This window comes from Syngnathus scovelli, chromosome 1 (genome assembly GCF_024217435.2).
Source record: "Syngnathus scovelli strain Florida chromosome 1, RoL_Ssco_1.2, whole genome shotgun sequence".
Taxonomy (NCBI): Eukaryota; Metazoa; Chordata; class Actinopteri; order Syngnathiformes; family Syngnathidae; genus Syngnathus; species Syngnathus scovelli.
This window is the reverse complement of record NC_090847.1, coordinates 12,317,351-12,330,110: the sequence shown is the minus strand read 5'-3', so window position 1 is coordinate 12,330,110 and position 12,760 is coordinate 12,317,351. Positions and strand designations below refer to the sequence as shown.

The following is a 12,760-nucleotide window of genomic DNA, read 5'->3' as shown; positions in this document are numbered from 1 at the left end:
GCGGTCCTACCTCCAAGGGGTCAAACGAATCGTGAAGCTCATCAACAAAGTCACTTGGACTTTTCTTCAGCGTCTGGTCAGCAGGTAGCGTGATGTCATTGTAGGAAGACACAAACTTAAAGTCACTGGTTCTGGAGCCTGTTGTCAAGTAGGCGTCATAGTTGTACGTGCTGCGTAAAGTTCCTGTGCCGTCCACATCTGCGTAATTAGGAGGCAGATACGCACTGGGGATGGCAACTGCTCCATCAAATAACATTCTGGGCTTTCTCCTGCGACAAAACCTCACAGCCAGGACCACCATGATGAAGGTCAGGAAAAAGGTGGACACGGACACCAGCGCAATGATCAGATAAGAGGTCAGCTTGGAGTTATTCTCATCGTAGGAAATGTCCTTCAGCTCCGGCACCTCGGCCAGGTTATCCGAGATGAGCAAATACATGGGGCACGTGGCCGAGAGAGAGGGCTGTCCGTTATCTCTGACGGCCACAATCAGGTTCTGCTTCATGCTGTCGGACTCGGAAATGTCCCGCTGGGTCCTGATCTCTCCGCTGTGGAGACCGATCGTGAAAAGTCCCACATCTGTGGACTTGAGAATGTGATAAGACAGCCAGGCGTTCTGGCCGGAGTCAGCGTCCACCGCAATCACTTTGGACACCACAGAGCCTCCGTGTGCAGCTTTGGGGATCAGCTCGGTCATGAAGGAGTTGCCCTCCGGGGCAGGGTATAGAATCTGAGGAGAGTTGTCATTCATGTCCCAGATGAACACACTGACGCTCACGTTGCTGCTCAGCGGAGGAGAACCATTGTCTCTGGCCATGACGTGGACTTGGAAACTCCTCAGGTGTTCGTAATCAAAGGACCTGACGGCGTGGATCGCCCCCGTGTCTCCATTGACAGACACGTAGGAGGACACCGGGGCACCGTTCACCTCAGCAGGTAAGAGAGAATAAAGGACAGTGCCGTTCTGTCTCCAGTCGGGGTCTTGAGCACTGACAGAGCATAAAGTGGAGCCAGCTTTGTTATTTTCACTCACGTATGCGCTGTAGGACTGTTCCTCAAACACGGGTGGGTTGTCGTTGATGTCTCCCACAGACAAGTGGATGCTTTTTGAGGAGGACAAAGGAGGTGAACCCTCGTCAGTGGCGCTGATTGTTATGTTAAAGTCTGACACTAGCTCGCGGTCAAGAGGCCCAGTCGTCACCAGAGAATAATAGTTTTTGATAGAAGGAACTAACTTGAAGGGGACGTTTTGTTGAATGGAGCAGCGAACTTGCCCATTCTCCTCAGAGTCTCTGTCCTGCACATTAATGATGCCCACCTCAGTACCAGGTGACACATTCTCTGATACTGGGTTGGATAATGACTTTAAATTGATCACAGGGGCATTGTCATTTACATCAATAACATGAATAATTAGTTTTGCCTTATTGGAAAGTCCATAACCATCTTTGGCTTCAACAAAAACTTCATGTTTAGCACCATCTTCATAATCTATTTCACCAACCACAACAATTTCCCCGGTTTTCTGATTAAGGGAGAACATGTTTTTAGCTTTATTGGAAAGTCGGCTGAACTCATATGCAACTTCTCCATTTATTCCTTCATCCGCATCCAATGCACTCACGGTGATGACTGGGGTTTTGGGGGCTGCGTCTTCCCTCACTGAGGTTGTATAAACAGCCTGACTAAAAACTGGGGCGTTGTCGTTTGCATCAAGTACAATCACATGAATGACTACAGTGCCAGATCTTTGAGGAGAGCCACCATCCATTGCTGTAAGCAGCAATTTAATTTCCTGCTCAGCTTCTCTGTCCAATTCCTTGTCTAAAACGAGCTCACCATCTTTACTACCATCAGTTGTCGTCTGTATGCGAAACACAAAATTCGCATTTTGTTGCAAAAGATAACTTTGAACAGAATTTTGACCTATATCAGGATCTTGCGCTGCATTAATGCGATATTTAGCTCCTTTGTCAGCTGACTCACGTATTTCCAGCTTTATAATATCTTTGGGGAAAACGGGTGCATTATCATTCACATCTTGAATTTGTAAAGACAATCGGTGCAATTCCAAAGGATTCTCCAGCAGCAGGTCAAATTTGAGAACACACGAAGGCTTCTCCCCGCAGTGCTCCTCGCGGTCAATTCTGTCAGTAACCATCAAATCCCCCGTACGGGGGTTTATTCCGCAATACTGCTTGTTGTTATTTTCCATTTCCACACGAGCTTTGCGAGCAGACAGTTTCCCCACCTCCAATCCGAGATCTTTGGCAATATTTCCAATAACAGATCCGCGTTTTAGCTCCTCTTGAACAGAATAGCTGAGATCTCCATGCGCATATCCGACCAGAACAAAGAAAAATGCGAAGCTCCAGCATCGGAGGATGTGCCATAAACGCGCCATTCTCTTATAAAAACTCAAAATACTGCAAAAGAATCAGAATCTCATTCAATCAGGCTCTTTTTGCCCTTTGTCTTCTGTTCTTAACACGATGAACCACACTGGATACGTTTTAATGTGTGACGTGTAATATCCACCTAACGTTATAAATCCTCTGCTGGTCTATGGTGACACCAAGTGTCCAATTAAAATACTGCGATTGTATTGCACATTACCGTAATTTTTATACTTGCGATTTTATTTACTTCAAGTGGACATGATCACTTCTAATAAATGCTTGCAGTGCTTAGCGTTTCTGTCACTACACAATCCGTAGTCAAGAATGGGATCCAATATAAGTCCATCATTCAAAACAGTAGACGAAGAATGCAGCATAAATCCACTCAAAATAGAATAACTTTAAAAATATAACATAAAAATAATGTATGTTTGTCATTCAAATAAGTACATATAAAGAAGGAAACATTATGATTGAACTTGAAGAGTTTTTACAATAAATGGAAAAAACGTTTTAACCATTCAGCCTAAAAAAAAGGAGGGATTATTTTACAATGAGGGTTAATCATTTCTTAGTCTGAACCTCTTTGGTTAAATAAAACGTGTTTTGCCAGAGCAAGAAATAGAAAGAAATATCACTCCACTGTTGCCGTGTTGTTTTACAACATCTGTTGCCCTGAAATTTAACACTTGGTATTTACATAAAAAAAGTATCTAAACAAAGGGAGAGTCAACAAATTTTTGAACGCTGCAAAATTCAGCACCAAAGTCAGTGGTTAGATGTGTGAATTAGAAGCTTCTTCTATAAATATGTAAATATACAGACAACTAAACTGTAAACTAGCGGCCCACTTTTCCCATGAGAGATCATGTCAGAAACAATTTTAAGTAAATGTTAAAAATAACTACATCTACAATGATGTTGGTCTGATTCGGAAGATGTAAGATAGTCAAGCTACATATGCCAACTTGGTTCCATCCATTCACCCAAGTATCCATTTTGTTTTGAACCATACCATGTTTAGGTTTATACAAAGGCTGCAGCGCAGGTCACAGAACTGAGTATTCAATGCAGCAGACAGTTTACTGATGTAGAAACATCTGCATTGACCTTCATCACCAAAAAAAAAAAACAAAGTATGTTTACCACCTCAAAATTGGTTTACACACACCTTTGAAAACAACAGAACCTTGAAAACTCTTACATCAAAATGCAAACCTAAGGAAGCAATAAAATTCCAAACTGTTGACAGACTCAACAACAAAGGTCATCAATATTTGTCTTCTAGAGTAAAGCAGTGAGTGGCTACCGTGCTGTCATGGAATACAATGCCACAGATATTGACGTAAGCATTGCAGTTAGTATGTTGGTCATTCCATGGAAAATGGCTGGATATTAAATTCTTATGAGCTATCTTTGTTGTCATTATACCATTTGTTCAAAGGAAAGATTTTCTCGTACCAGGCATTTAAAATCTTCAAGGAACCTCAAAAACAAGGGTGATCAAATATTATTTTCCATGACTGTGAGCAAAAACAAAATAACAACATTCATATATGGCATAGCGGTCCTACCTCCAGAGGGTCAAATGAATCGTGAAGCTCATCAACAAAGTCAGATGGACTTTTCTTCAGAGTCTGGTCAGCAGGCAGCGTGTTGTCGTTGTAGGAAGACACAAACTTAAAGTCACTGGTTCTGGAGCCTGTTGTCAAGTAGGCGTCATAGTTGTAGGTGCTACGTAAAGTTCCCGTGCCGTCCACATCTGCGTAATTAGGAGGCAGATACGCGCTGGGGATGGCAACTGCTCCATCAAACAACAGTCTGGGCTTTCTCCTGCGACAAAACCTCACAGCCAGGACCACCATAATGAAGGTCAGGAAGAAGGTGGACACGGACACCAACGCGATGATCAGATAAGAGGTCAGCTTGGAGTTCTTCTCATCGTAAGAAATGTCCTTTAGCTCCGGCACTTCGGCCAAGTTATCCGAAATAAGCAAATACATGGAGCAGGTGGCCGAGAGAGGGGGCTGTCCGTTATCTTTGACGGCCACAATCAGGTTCTGCTTCATGCTGTCGGACTCCAAAATGTCCCGCTGGGTCCTGATCTCTCCACTGTGGAGACCGATGGTGAAAAGTCCCGCATCTGTGGACTTGAGGATTTGATAGGACAGCCAGGCGTTCTGTCCCGAGTCGGCATCCACCGCGATCACTTTGGACACCACAGAGCCTCCGTGTGCAGCTTTGGGGACCAGCTCGGTCATGAAGGAGTTGACCTCCGGGGCGGGGTACAGGATCTGAGGAGAGTTGTCATTCACATCCCAGATGAACACGCTGACGCTCACGTTGCTGCTCAGCGGAGGAGAACCATTGTCTCTGGCCATCACGTGGACTTGAAAACTCCTAAGGTGTTCGTAATCAAAGGACCTGACGGCGTGGATTGCCCCCGTGTCTCCGTTGACAGACACGTAGGAGGACACCGGGGCGCCGTTCACCTCAGCAGGTAAGAGAGAATAAATGACGGTGCCATTCTGTCTCCAGTCAGGGTCTTGAGCACTGACAGAGCATAAAGTGGAGCCAGCCTTGTTATTTTCACTCACATATGCGCTGTAGGACTTTTCCTCAAACGCGGGTGGGTTATCGTTGATGTCTCCCACAGACAAGTGGATTCTTTTTGAGGCGAACAGAGGAGGAGAGCCCTCGTCGGTGGCGCTGATTGTAATATTGTAGTCTGACACTAGTTCACGGTCCAGAAGTCCAGTAGTGACCAGAGAATAATAGTTTTTGATAGAAGGAACTAACTTGAAGGGGACGTTTTGTTGAATGGAGCAACGCACCTGCCCATTTTCCTCAGAGTCTCTGTCTTGTACGTTAATAATGCCCACCTCTGTACCAGTCGGGGTATTTTCCGGAATGGGATTTTTCAACGATTTAACAAACATTAACGGGGCGTTGTCATTGACATCAATGACGTCAATTATTAATGTACAAGATGACACCAACCCGAGCCCATCCTTGGCTGTAACTTGCATTTCATACAATGGTACGTCCTCATAATCTATGGACCCACTCACACTCACTGCACCAGTTTCTTTGTCAAGATCAAACACACTATTAGTTTCATCAGAGATGTGATCAAACTCATATGTTACCTCACTATTGATTCCTTCATCAGCATCAGTGGCACTGACATTAATCACTATTGTGCTAGGAGGAGAGTTTTCAGGCAGACTTGCTTTATAAACAGCCTGGCTGAACACTGGGGCGTTATCATTTGCATCCAGCACAGTGACATGTACAACTACTGTCCCTGATCTCTGAGGTGTGCCACCGTCTGTTGCAATAAGCACAATCGTGAGCTCCTGTTCTTGCTCTCTGTCGAGCTCCTTTTCAATTACTAACTCTCCATACTTCCCTCCAGCACTCTTTGCAACAACATCTAATTTAAAGTGTTGATTTGTTTCGATTGCATAGCTCTGTATAGCATTCTGCCCCACATCTGCGTCGTGGGCCTCATCTAAACGATAGTGACTCCCTTTAACAGCAGATTCACGTATCTCCAATTTAATTGCATTCTTTTTGAACTGCGGTGAATTGTCATTAATGTCGTGAACGTGAATATTGATCCGATGCAATTCTAAAGGCTCTTCTAAAACAAGCTCCTGTTTCAAGATACAAGACGGCTTCTTGGCACAAAGCCCCTCTCGGTCAATCCTGTCTGCAACAAGAAGCTCTCCAGTGTTCAAATTCATCTCAAAATACCGTTTGCTGTTGCCGTCCCCATCAATCCGAGCCCGTCGAACAGACAGTTTTCCCACCTCTATTCCGATATCTTTTGCTATATTTCCAACAACAGATCCGCGCTTCATTTCCTCTGGAATTGAATAGGCCACATCTCCGCGCACAGTTTGTAGCGCAAAAAGAAAAAAGCCCAACAAAGCCACCGCGTCCAACAATGCGCATCCCTTGTTTTTCATTTTCCCAGAAAAAAAAAAAAAAGATGCTGAATGAGCCGAAAATGCCTTCAAAAAATAAACATCCAACGAAAATGATATGTTCTCGAATGGTAACGCACGGAGGATGCGTGAATGTGCGCCTCTGACGCGTATGCCAAATTGTGGTCAAATATGAGGAAATGTTGATGTCCATGAACGTACATCTCATTTAGCTGGTGGACAGCGCCACTAGGAGCACGTTTTGAATATTACAAATAGTTTATGCCGGGATATTCTCACCTATCCGAAAATCAGACTTCAAAGTTAGTAAACTATGATAGTTTTGTAGTTCCCTGTTTGCACGTATGGGATTGCTGCAGCAGGTTAATATACAGGTTGGAGATAGAAAAAACATGGTTGCAATTTTCTTTTGCCAGCGAAAATACAAACTTCACAATGTGTTTGTGTTTCTGTCTTATTTTATGACATCAAGCTACAATTGTGGTCAATGAATTGTTCTATGACACCACTGTTACAATTGCAAATTATCAAAGTTGTTTTAATAATAACAATAATAATGAATAATTTAGTAATTGCAAACGCAACGAGGTTGATTCGGAAAGAACGCCCATGGGAAGTGACGCAAGCTAACAACAGCGTCATTTGTTAACCATACAACGAAATTATTTATTGTCATGGGATATAGAAGAGTGATGGGATACCATTTTTTGGAAGAAAAAACTAACAGTTATCCTGGAAAAAAAATGGTGTGCTGAATTCGCAGAATTTTATTTCATCAAGTGGTTGCACGAAATAAAATCATTTGGATCCAGACACATTTTGAAGTAGAGTATACATATAATTTAAAAAATGCAACTAGATCCGAGTGATTTTATTGTATGGAGCCACTTGACAAATTAAAACCGAATGAAATAGTGTGTGAAATTTACGCTGAATACTTTGACCAGCACAGGGCAACACGGCACACTACTTCATGAATTACAAGCTCTTATAAAGCAAGTCGAAATAAAATCACAACTTCAAATTATATTTGGGGGGGGGGGGGAACCCTATCCCTTAGTATTGTTGGCTCAAATGGGCTAATCCATTAAATGACATTAGTTACAGAATAATTTATGGTAATGTTTTCTGCGTATCAATAACATCAAAAATATGTGTTCTAACTTACTGGCTGTTGGGAAGAGGAACACAATCAAAAGAGTGATCCCAAAAAATGTTTCAATAAATGAATGCCTAGAGTGAATTTGACCAATTTAAATTTCGCCAAACAATGTGGAGTTTGCTTGTTTTTGTACATTTAATTTTCGTGGTGGAAACTATAAAAGTTTATTTTTAAAACGCAAAACCATTTACTCAATGCTATATTGAAATGTTTGACAACATTGACCTATACTGTATGTCGAGAAACTTATTGAAAACAATCACATTCGTGAAAAAGCAATAATGAAGAAATTATGATTCTCACAATGAGCACCAATAAATATTAAGAAATTCCTCCAAAATCTTAAAGAGTGCATACCTCCAAGGGGTCGAAAGAATCATGAAGCTCATCAACAAAGTCAGACGGACTTTTCTTCAGAGTCTGGTCAGCAGGCAGCGTGTTGTCATTGTAAGAGGACACAAACTTAAAGTCACTGGTTCTGGAGCCTGTTGTCAAGTAGGCGTCATAGTTGTAGGTGCTGCGTAAAGTTCCCGTGCCGTCCACATCTGCGTAATTAGGAGGCAGATACGCGCTGGGGATGGCAACTGCTCCATCAAACAACAGTCTGGGCTTTCTTCTGCGACAAAACCTCACAGCCAGGACCACCATGATGAAGGTCAGGAAGAAGGTGGACACGGACACCAGCGCGATGATCAGATAAGAGGTCAGCTTGGAGTTCTTCTCGTCGTAGGATATGTCCTTCAGCTCCGGCACCTCGGCCAAGTTATCCGAAATAAGCAAATACATGGAGCAGGTGGCCGAGAGAGGGGGTTGTCCGTTATCTTTCACGGCCACAATCAGGTTCTGCTTCATGCTGTCAGACTCGGAAATGTCCCGCTGGGTCCTGATCTCGCCGCTGTGGAGACTAATGGTGAAAAGTCCCACATCTGTGGACTTCAGGATGTGATAGGACAGCCAGGCGTTCTGGCCCGAGTCGGCGTCCACCGCGATCACTTTGGACACCACAGAGCCTCCATGTGCAGCTTTGGGGACCAGCTCGGTCATGAAGGAGTTGCCCTCCGGGGCTGGGTACAGGATCTGAGGAGAGTTGTCATTTACGTCCCAGATGAACACGCTGACACTCACGTTGCTGCTCAGCGGAGGAGAACCGTTGTCTCTGGCCATGACCTGAACTTGAAAACTCCTCAGGTGTTCGTAATCAAAGGACCTGACGGCGTGGATCGCCCCCGTGTCTCCGTTGACAGACACGTAGGAGGACACCGGGGCGCCGTTCACCTCAGCAGGTAAGAGGGAATAAATGACGGTGCCATTCTGTCTCCAGTCGGGGTCTTGAGCACTGACAGAGCATAAAGTGGAGCCAGCTTTGTTATTTTCACTCAGGTATGCACTGTAGGACTGTTCCTGAAACACTGGCGGGTTGTCGTTGATGTCTCCCACAGACAAGTGGACGCTTTTCGAGGAGGAAAGAGAAGGAGAGCCCTCGTCAGTGGCGCTGATTGTAATGTTGTAGTCTGACACAAGTTCACGGTCGAGTGGTCCAGTCGTCACCAGAGAATAATAGTTTTTGATTGAAGGAACTAACTTGAAGGGGACGTTTTGTTGAATGGAGCAGCGCACCTGTCCATTCTCCTCAGAGTCTCTGTCCTGTACATTAATGATGCCCACTTCTGTACCAGGTGACACATTCTCTGATACTGGGTTGGATAATGACTTTAAATTGATCACAGGGGCATTGTCATTTACATCAATAACATGAATAATTAGTTTTGCCTTATTGGAAAGTCCATAACCATCTTTGGCTTCAACAAAAACTTCATGTTTAGCACCATCTTCATAATCTATTTCACCAACCACAACAATTTCTCCAGTTTTCTGATTAAGGGAGAACATGTTTTTAGCTTTATTGGAAAGTCGGCTGAACTCATATGCAACTTCTCCATTTATTCCTTCATCCGCATCCAATGCACTCACGGTGATGACTGGGGTTTTGGGGGCTGCGTCTTCCCTCACTGAGGTTGTATAAACAGCCTGACTAAAAACTGGGGCGTTGTCGTTTGCATCAAGTACAATCACATGAATGACTACAGTGCCAGATCTTTGAGGAGAGCCACCATCCATTGCTGTAAGCAGCAATTTAATTTCCTGCTCAGCTTCTCTGTCCAATTCCTTGTCTAAAACGAGCTCACCATCTTTGCTACCATCAGTTGTCGTCTGTATGTGAAACACAAAATTGGCATTTTGTTGCAAATTGTAGTTTTGAACAGAATTTTGACCTATATCAGGATCTTGCGCTGCATTAATGCGATATTTGGCTCCTTTGACAGCGGACTCACTGATTTCCAGCTTTATAATATCTTTGGGGAAAACGGGTGCATTATCATTCACATCTTGAATTTGTAAAGACAATCGGTGCAATTCCAAAGGATTCTCTAGCAGCAGGTCAAATTTGAGAACACACGAAGGTTTCTCCCCGCAGTGCTCCTCGCGGTCAATTCTGTCAGTAACCATCAAATCCCCCGTACGGGGGTTTATTCCGCAATACTGCTTGTTGTTATTTTCCATTTCCACACGAGCTTTGCGAGCAGACAGTTTCCCCACCTCCAATCCGAGATCTTTGGCAATATTTCCAATAACAGATCCGCGTTTTAGCTCCTCTTGAACAGAATAGCCGAGATCTCCATGCGCATATCCGACCAGAACAAAGAAAAATGCGAAGCTCCAGCATCGGATGTGCCATAAATGCGCCATTCTCTCATAAAAACACAAAATACTGCAAAAGAATCAGAATCTCATTCGATCAGGCTCTTTTTTGCCCTTTGTCTTCTGTTCTTAACGCGATGAACAACACTGGATACGTTTTAATGTGTGACGTCTAATATCCATTTAACGTTATAAATCCTCTGCTGGTCTATGGTGACACCAAGTGTCCAATTAAAATACTGCGATTGTATTGCACATTACCGTAATTTTTATACTTGCGATTTTATTTACTTCAAGTGGACATGATCACTTCTAATAAATGCTTGCAGTGCTTAGCGTTTCTGTCACTACACAATCCGTAGTCAAAAATGGGATCCAATATAAATCCATCATTCAAAACAGTAGACGAAGAATGCAACATAAATCCACTCAAAATAGAATAACTTTAAAAATATAACATAAAAATAATGTATGTTTGTCATTCAAATAAGTACATATAAAGAAAGAAACATTATGATTGAACTTGAAGAGTTTTTACAATAAATGGAAAAAACGTTTTAACCATTCAGACTAAAAAAAAGGAGGGATTATTTTACAATGAGGGTTAATCATTTCTTAGTCTGAACCTCTTTGGTTAAATAAAACGTGTTTTGCCAGAGCAAGAAATAGAAAGAAATATCACTCCACTGTTGCCATGTTATTTTACTCCATCTGTTGCCCTGGAATTTAACACTTGGTATTTACATTTAAAAAAATGTATCTAAATATAGGGAGAGTCAACAAATTTGTTGTCCTCTCAAAGTGATATAGGGATTAGCGTTCTCAAGATGTTGTTGTTGTTCGATACATAATGTGCCTTTGTTACATAATTGAAAAATAATGACAAAAACAAGAAAACTGGAAAACATTTCTTTCAACACCATTCCATGAAAGCTGCATAATTCAGCACCAAAGTCAGAGGTTGGTTGTGATTCTTCTATAAGTATGTAAATATACAGACAACTAAGCTGTAAACCAGTGGCCCACTTTCCCCGTGAGAGATCATGTCAGAAATAATTTTAAGTAAATGTTAAAAATAACTACATCTACAATGTTACTGGTCTGATTCGGAAGATGTAAGATAGTCAAGCTACATATGCCAACTTTTTTCCATCCATTCACCCAAGTATCCATTTTGTTTTGAACCATACTTTCTGTTTAGGTTTATAGAAAGGCTGCAGGTGCAGGTCACAGAACTGAGTATTCAATGTAGCAGACAGTTTAGTGATGTAGAAACATCTGCATTGACCTTCATCACCAAAAAACAACCAAAGTATGTTTACCACCTCAAAATTGGTTTACACACACCTTTGAAAACAACAGAAGCTTGAAAACTCTTACATCAAAATGCAAACCTAAGGAAGCAATAAAATTCCAAACTCATTGACACACTCAACAACAAAGGTCATCAATATTTGTCTCCTAGAGTAAAGCAGTGAGTGGCTACCGTGCCGTCATGGAATCAAGGGAGAAAAAAAATACCATATCGTTTTTTTTTCTTACTTGTTCATTTTAATGCCAGGTGCGACCAGAGGCGTATCACATGACTGGTAGAAAAGAAAAATTGACTAAAATAATCTTGGCAGTACAATGCCACAGCTATTGACGAAAGCATTGCAGTTAGTATGTTGGTCATTCCATGGAAAATGGCTGGATATTAAATACTTATGAGCTATCTTTGTTATCATTATACCATTTGTACAAAGGAAAGATTTTCTCGTACCAAGCATTTAAAATCTTCAAGGAACCTCAAAAACAAAGGTGGTCAAATATTATTTTCCGTGACTGTGAGCAAAAACAAAATAACGGCATTCATATATGGCATAGCGGTCCTACCTCCAGAGGGTCAAATGAATCGTGAAGCTCATCAACAAAGTCAGACGGACTTTTCTTCAGAGTCTGGTCAGCAGGAAGCGTGTTATCGTTGTAGGAAGACACAAACTTAAAGTCACTGGTTCTGGAGCCCGTTGTCAAGTAGGCGTCATAGTTGTAGGTGCTGCGTAAAGTTCCCGTGCCGTCTACATCTGCATAATTAGGAGGCAGATACGCACTGGGGATGGCAACTGCTCCATCAAACAACAGTCTGGGCTTTCTCCTGCGACAAAACCTCACAGCCAGGACCACCATGATAAAGGTCAGGAAGAAGGTGGACACGGACACCAGCGCGATGATCAGATAAGAGGTCAGCTTGGAGTTCTTCTCGTCGTAGGATATGTCCTTCAGCTCAGGCACCTCGGCCAAGTTATCCGAAACAAGCAAATACATGGAGCAGGTGGCAGAGAGAGGGGGCTGTCCGTTATCTTTGACAGCCACAATCAGATTCTGTTTCATGCTGTCGGACTCCAAAATGTCCCGCTGGGTCCTGATCTCTCCGCTGTGGAGACCGATCGTGAAAAGTCCCGCATCTGTGGACTTGAGAATGTGATAGGACAGCCAGGCATTCTGTCCCGAGTCGGCATCCACCGCGATCACTTTGGACACCACAGAGCCTCCGTGTGCCGCTTTGG

The 12,760-nt window shown here is 42.9% G+C and overlaps 1 protein-coding gene across 11 annotated transcripts in view; it reads right to left on the bottom strand.

Annotated features, from left to right (window-relative positions):
* The window catches only part of LOC125988574 (protocadherin gamma-C5), a 239,431-nt gene that overhangs the window by 190,437 nt on the left and 36,234 nt on the right, over positions 1 to 12,760 (bottom strand). Inside the window, exon 1 of one of the 11 annotated variants that reach the window (XM_068650677.1) lies at positions 7,872 to 10,360. The exons of 7 other annotated variants lie outside the window; for them this stretch is intronic. In XM_068650677.1, the coding sequence (XP_068506778.1) occupies positions 7,872 to 10,262 (2,391 nt within the window). In that variant the 5' untranslated portion in view covers positions 10,263 to 10,360. Of the gene's footprint in view, positions 1 to 10; positions 2,499 to 3,973; positions 6,654 to 7,871; positions 10,361 to 12,760 lie in introns of those variants that run through there. 3 more of the 11 variants (XM_068650714.1, XM_068650673.1, XM_068650676.1) reach the window with 3 other exon arrangements.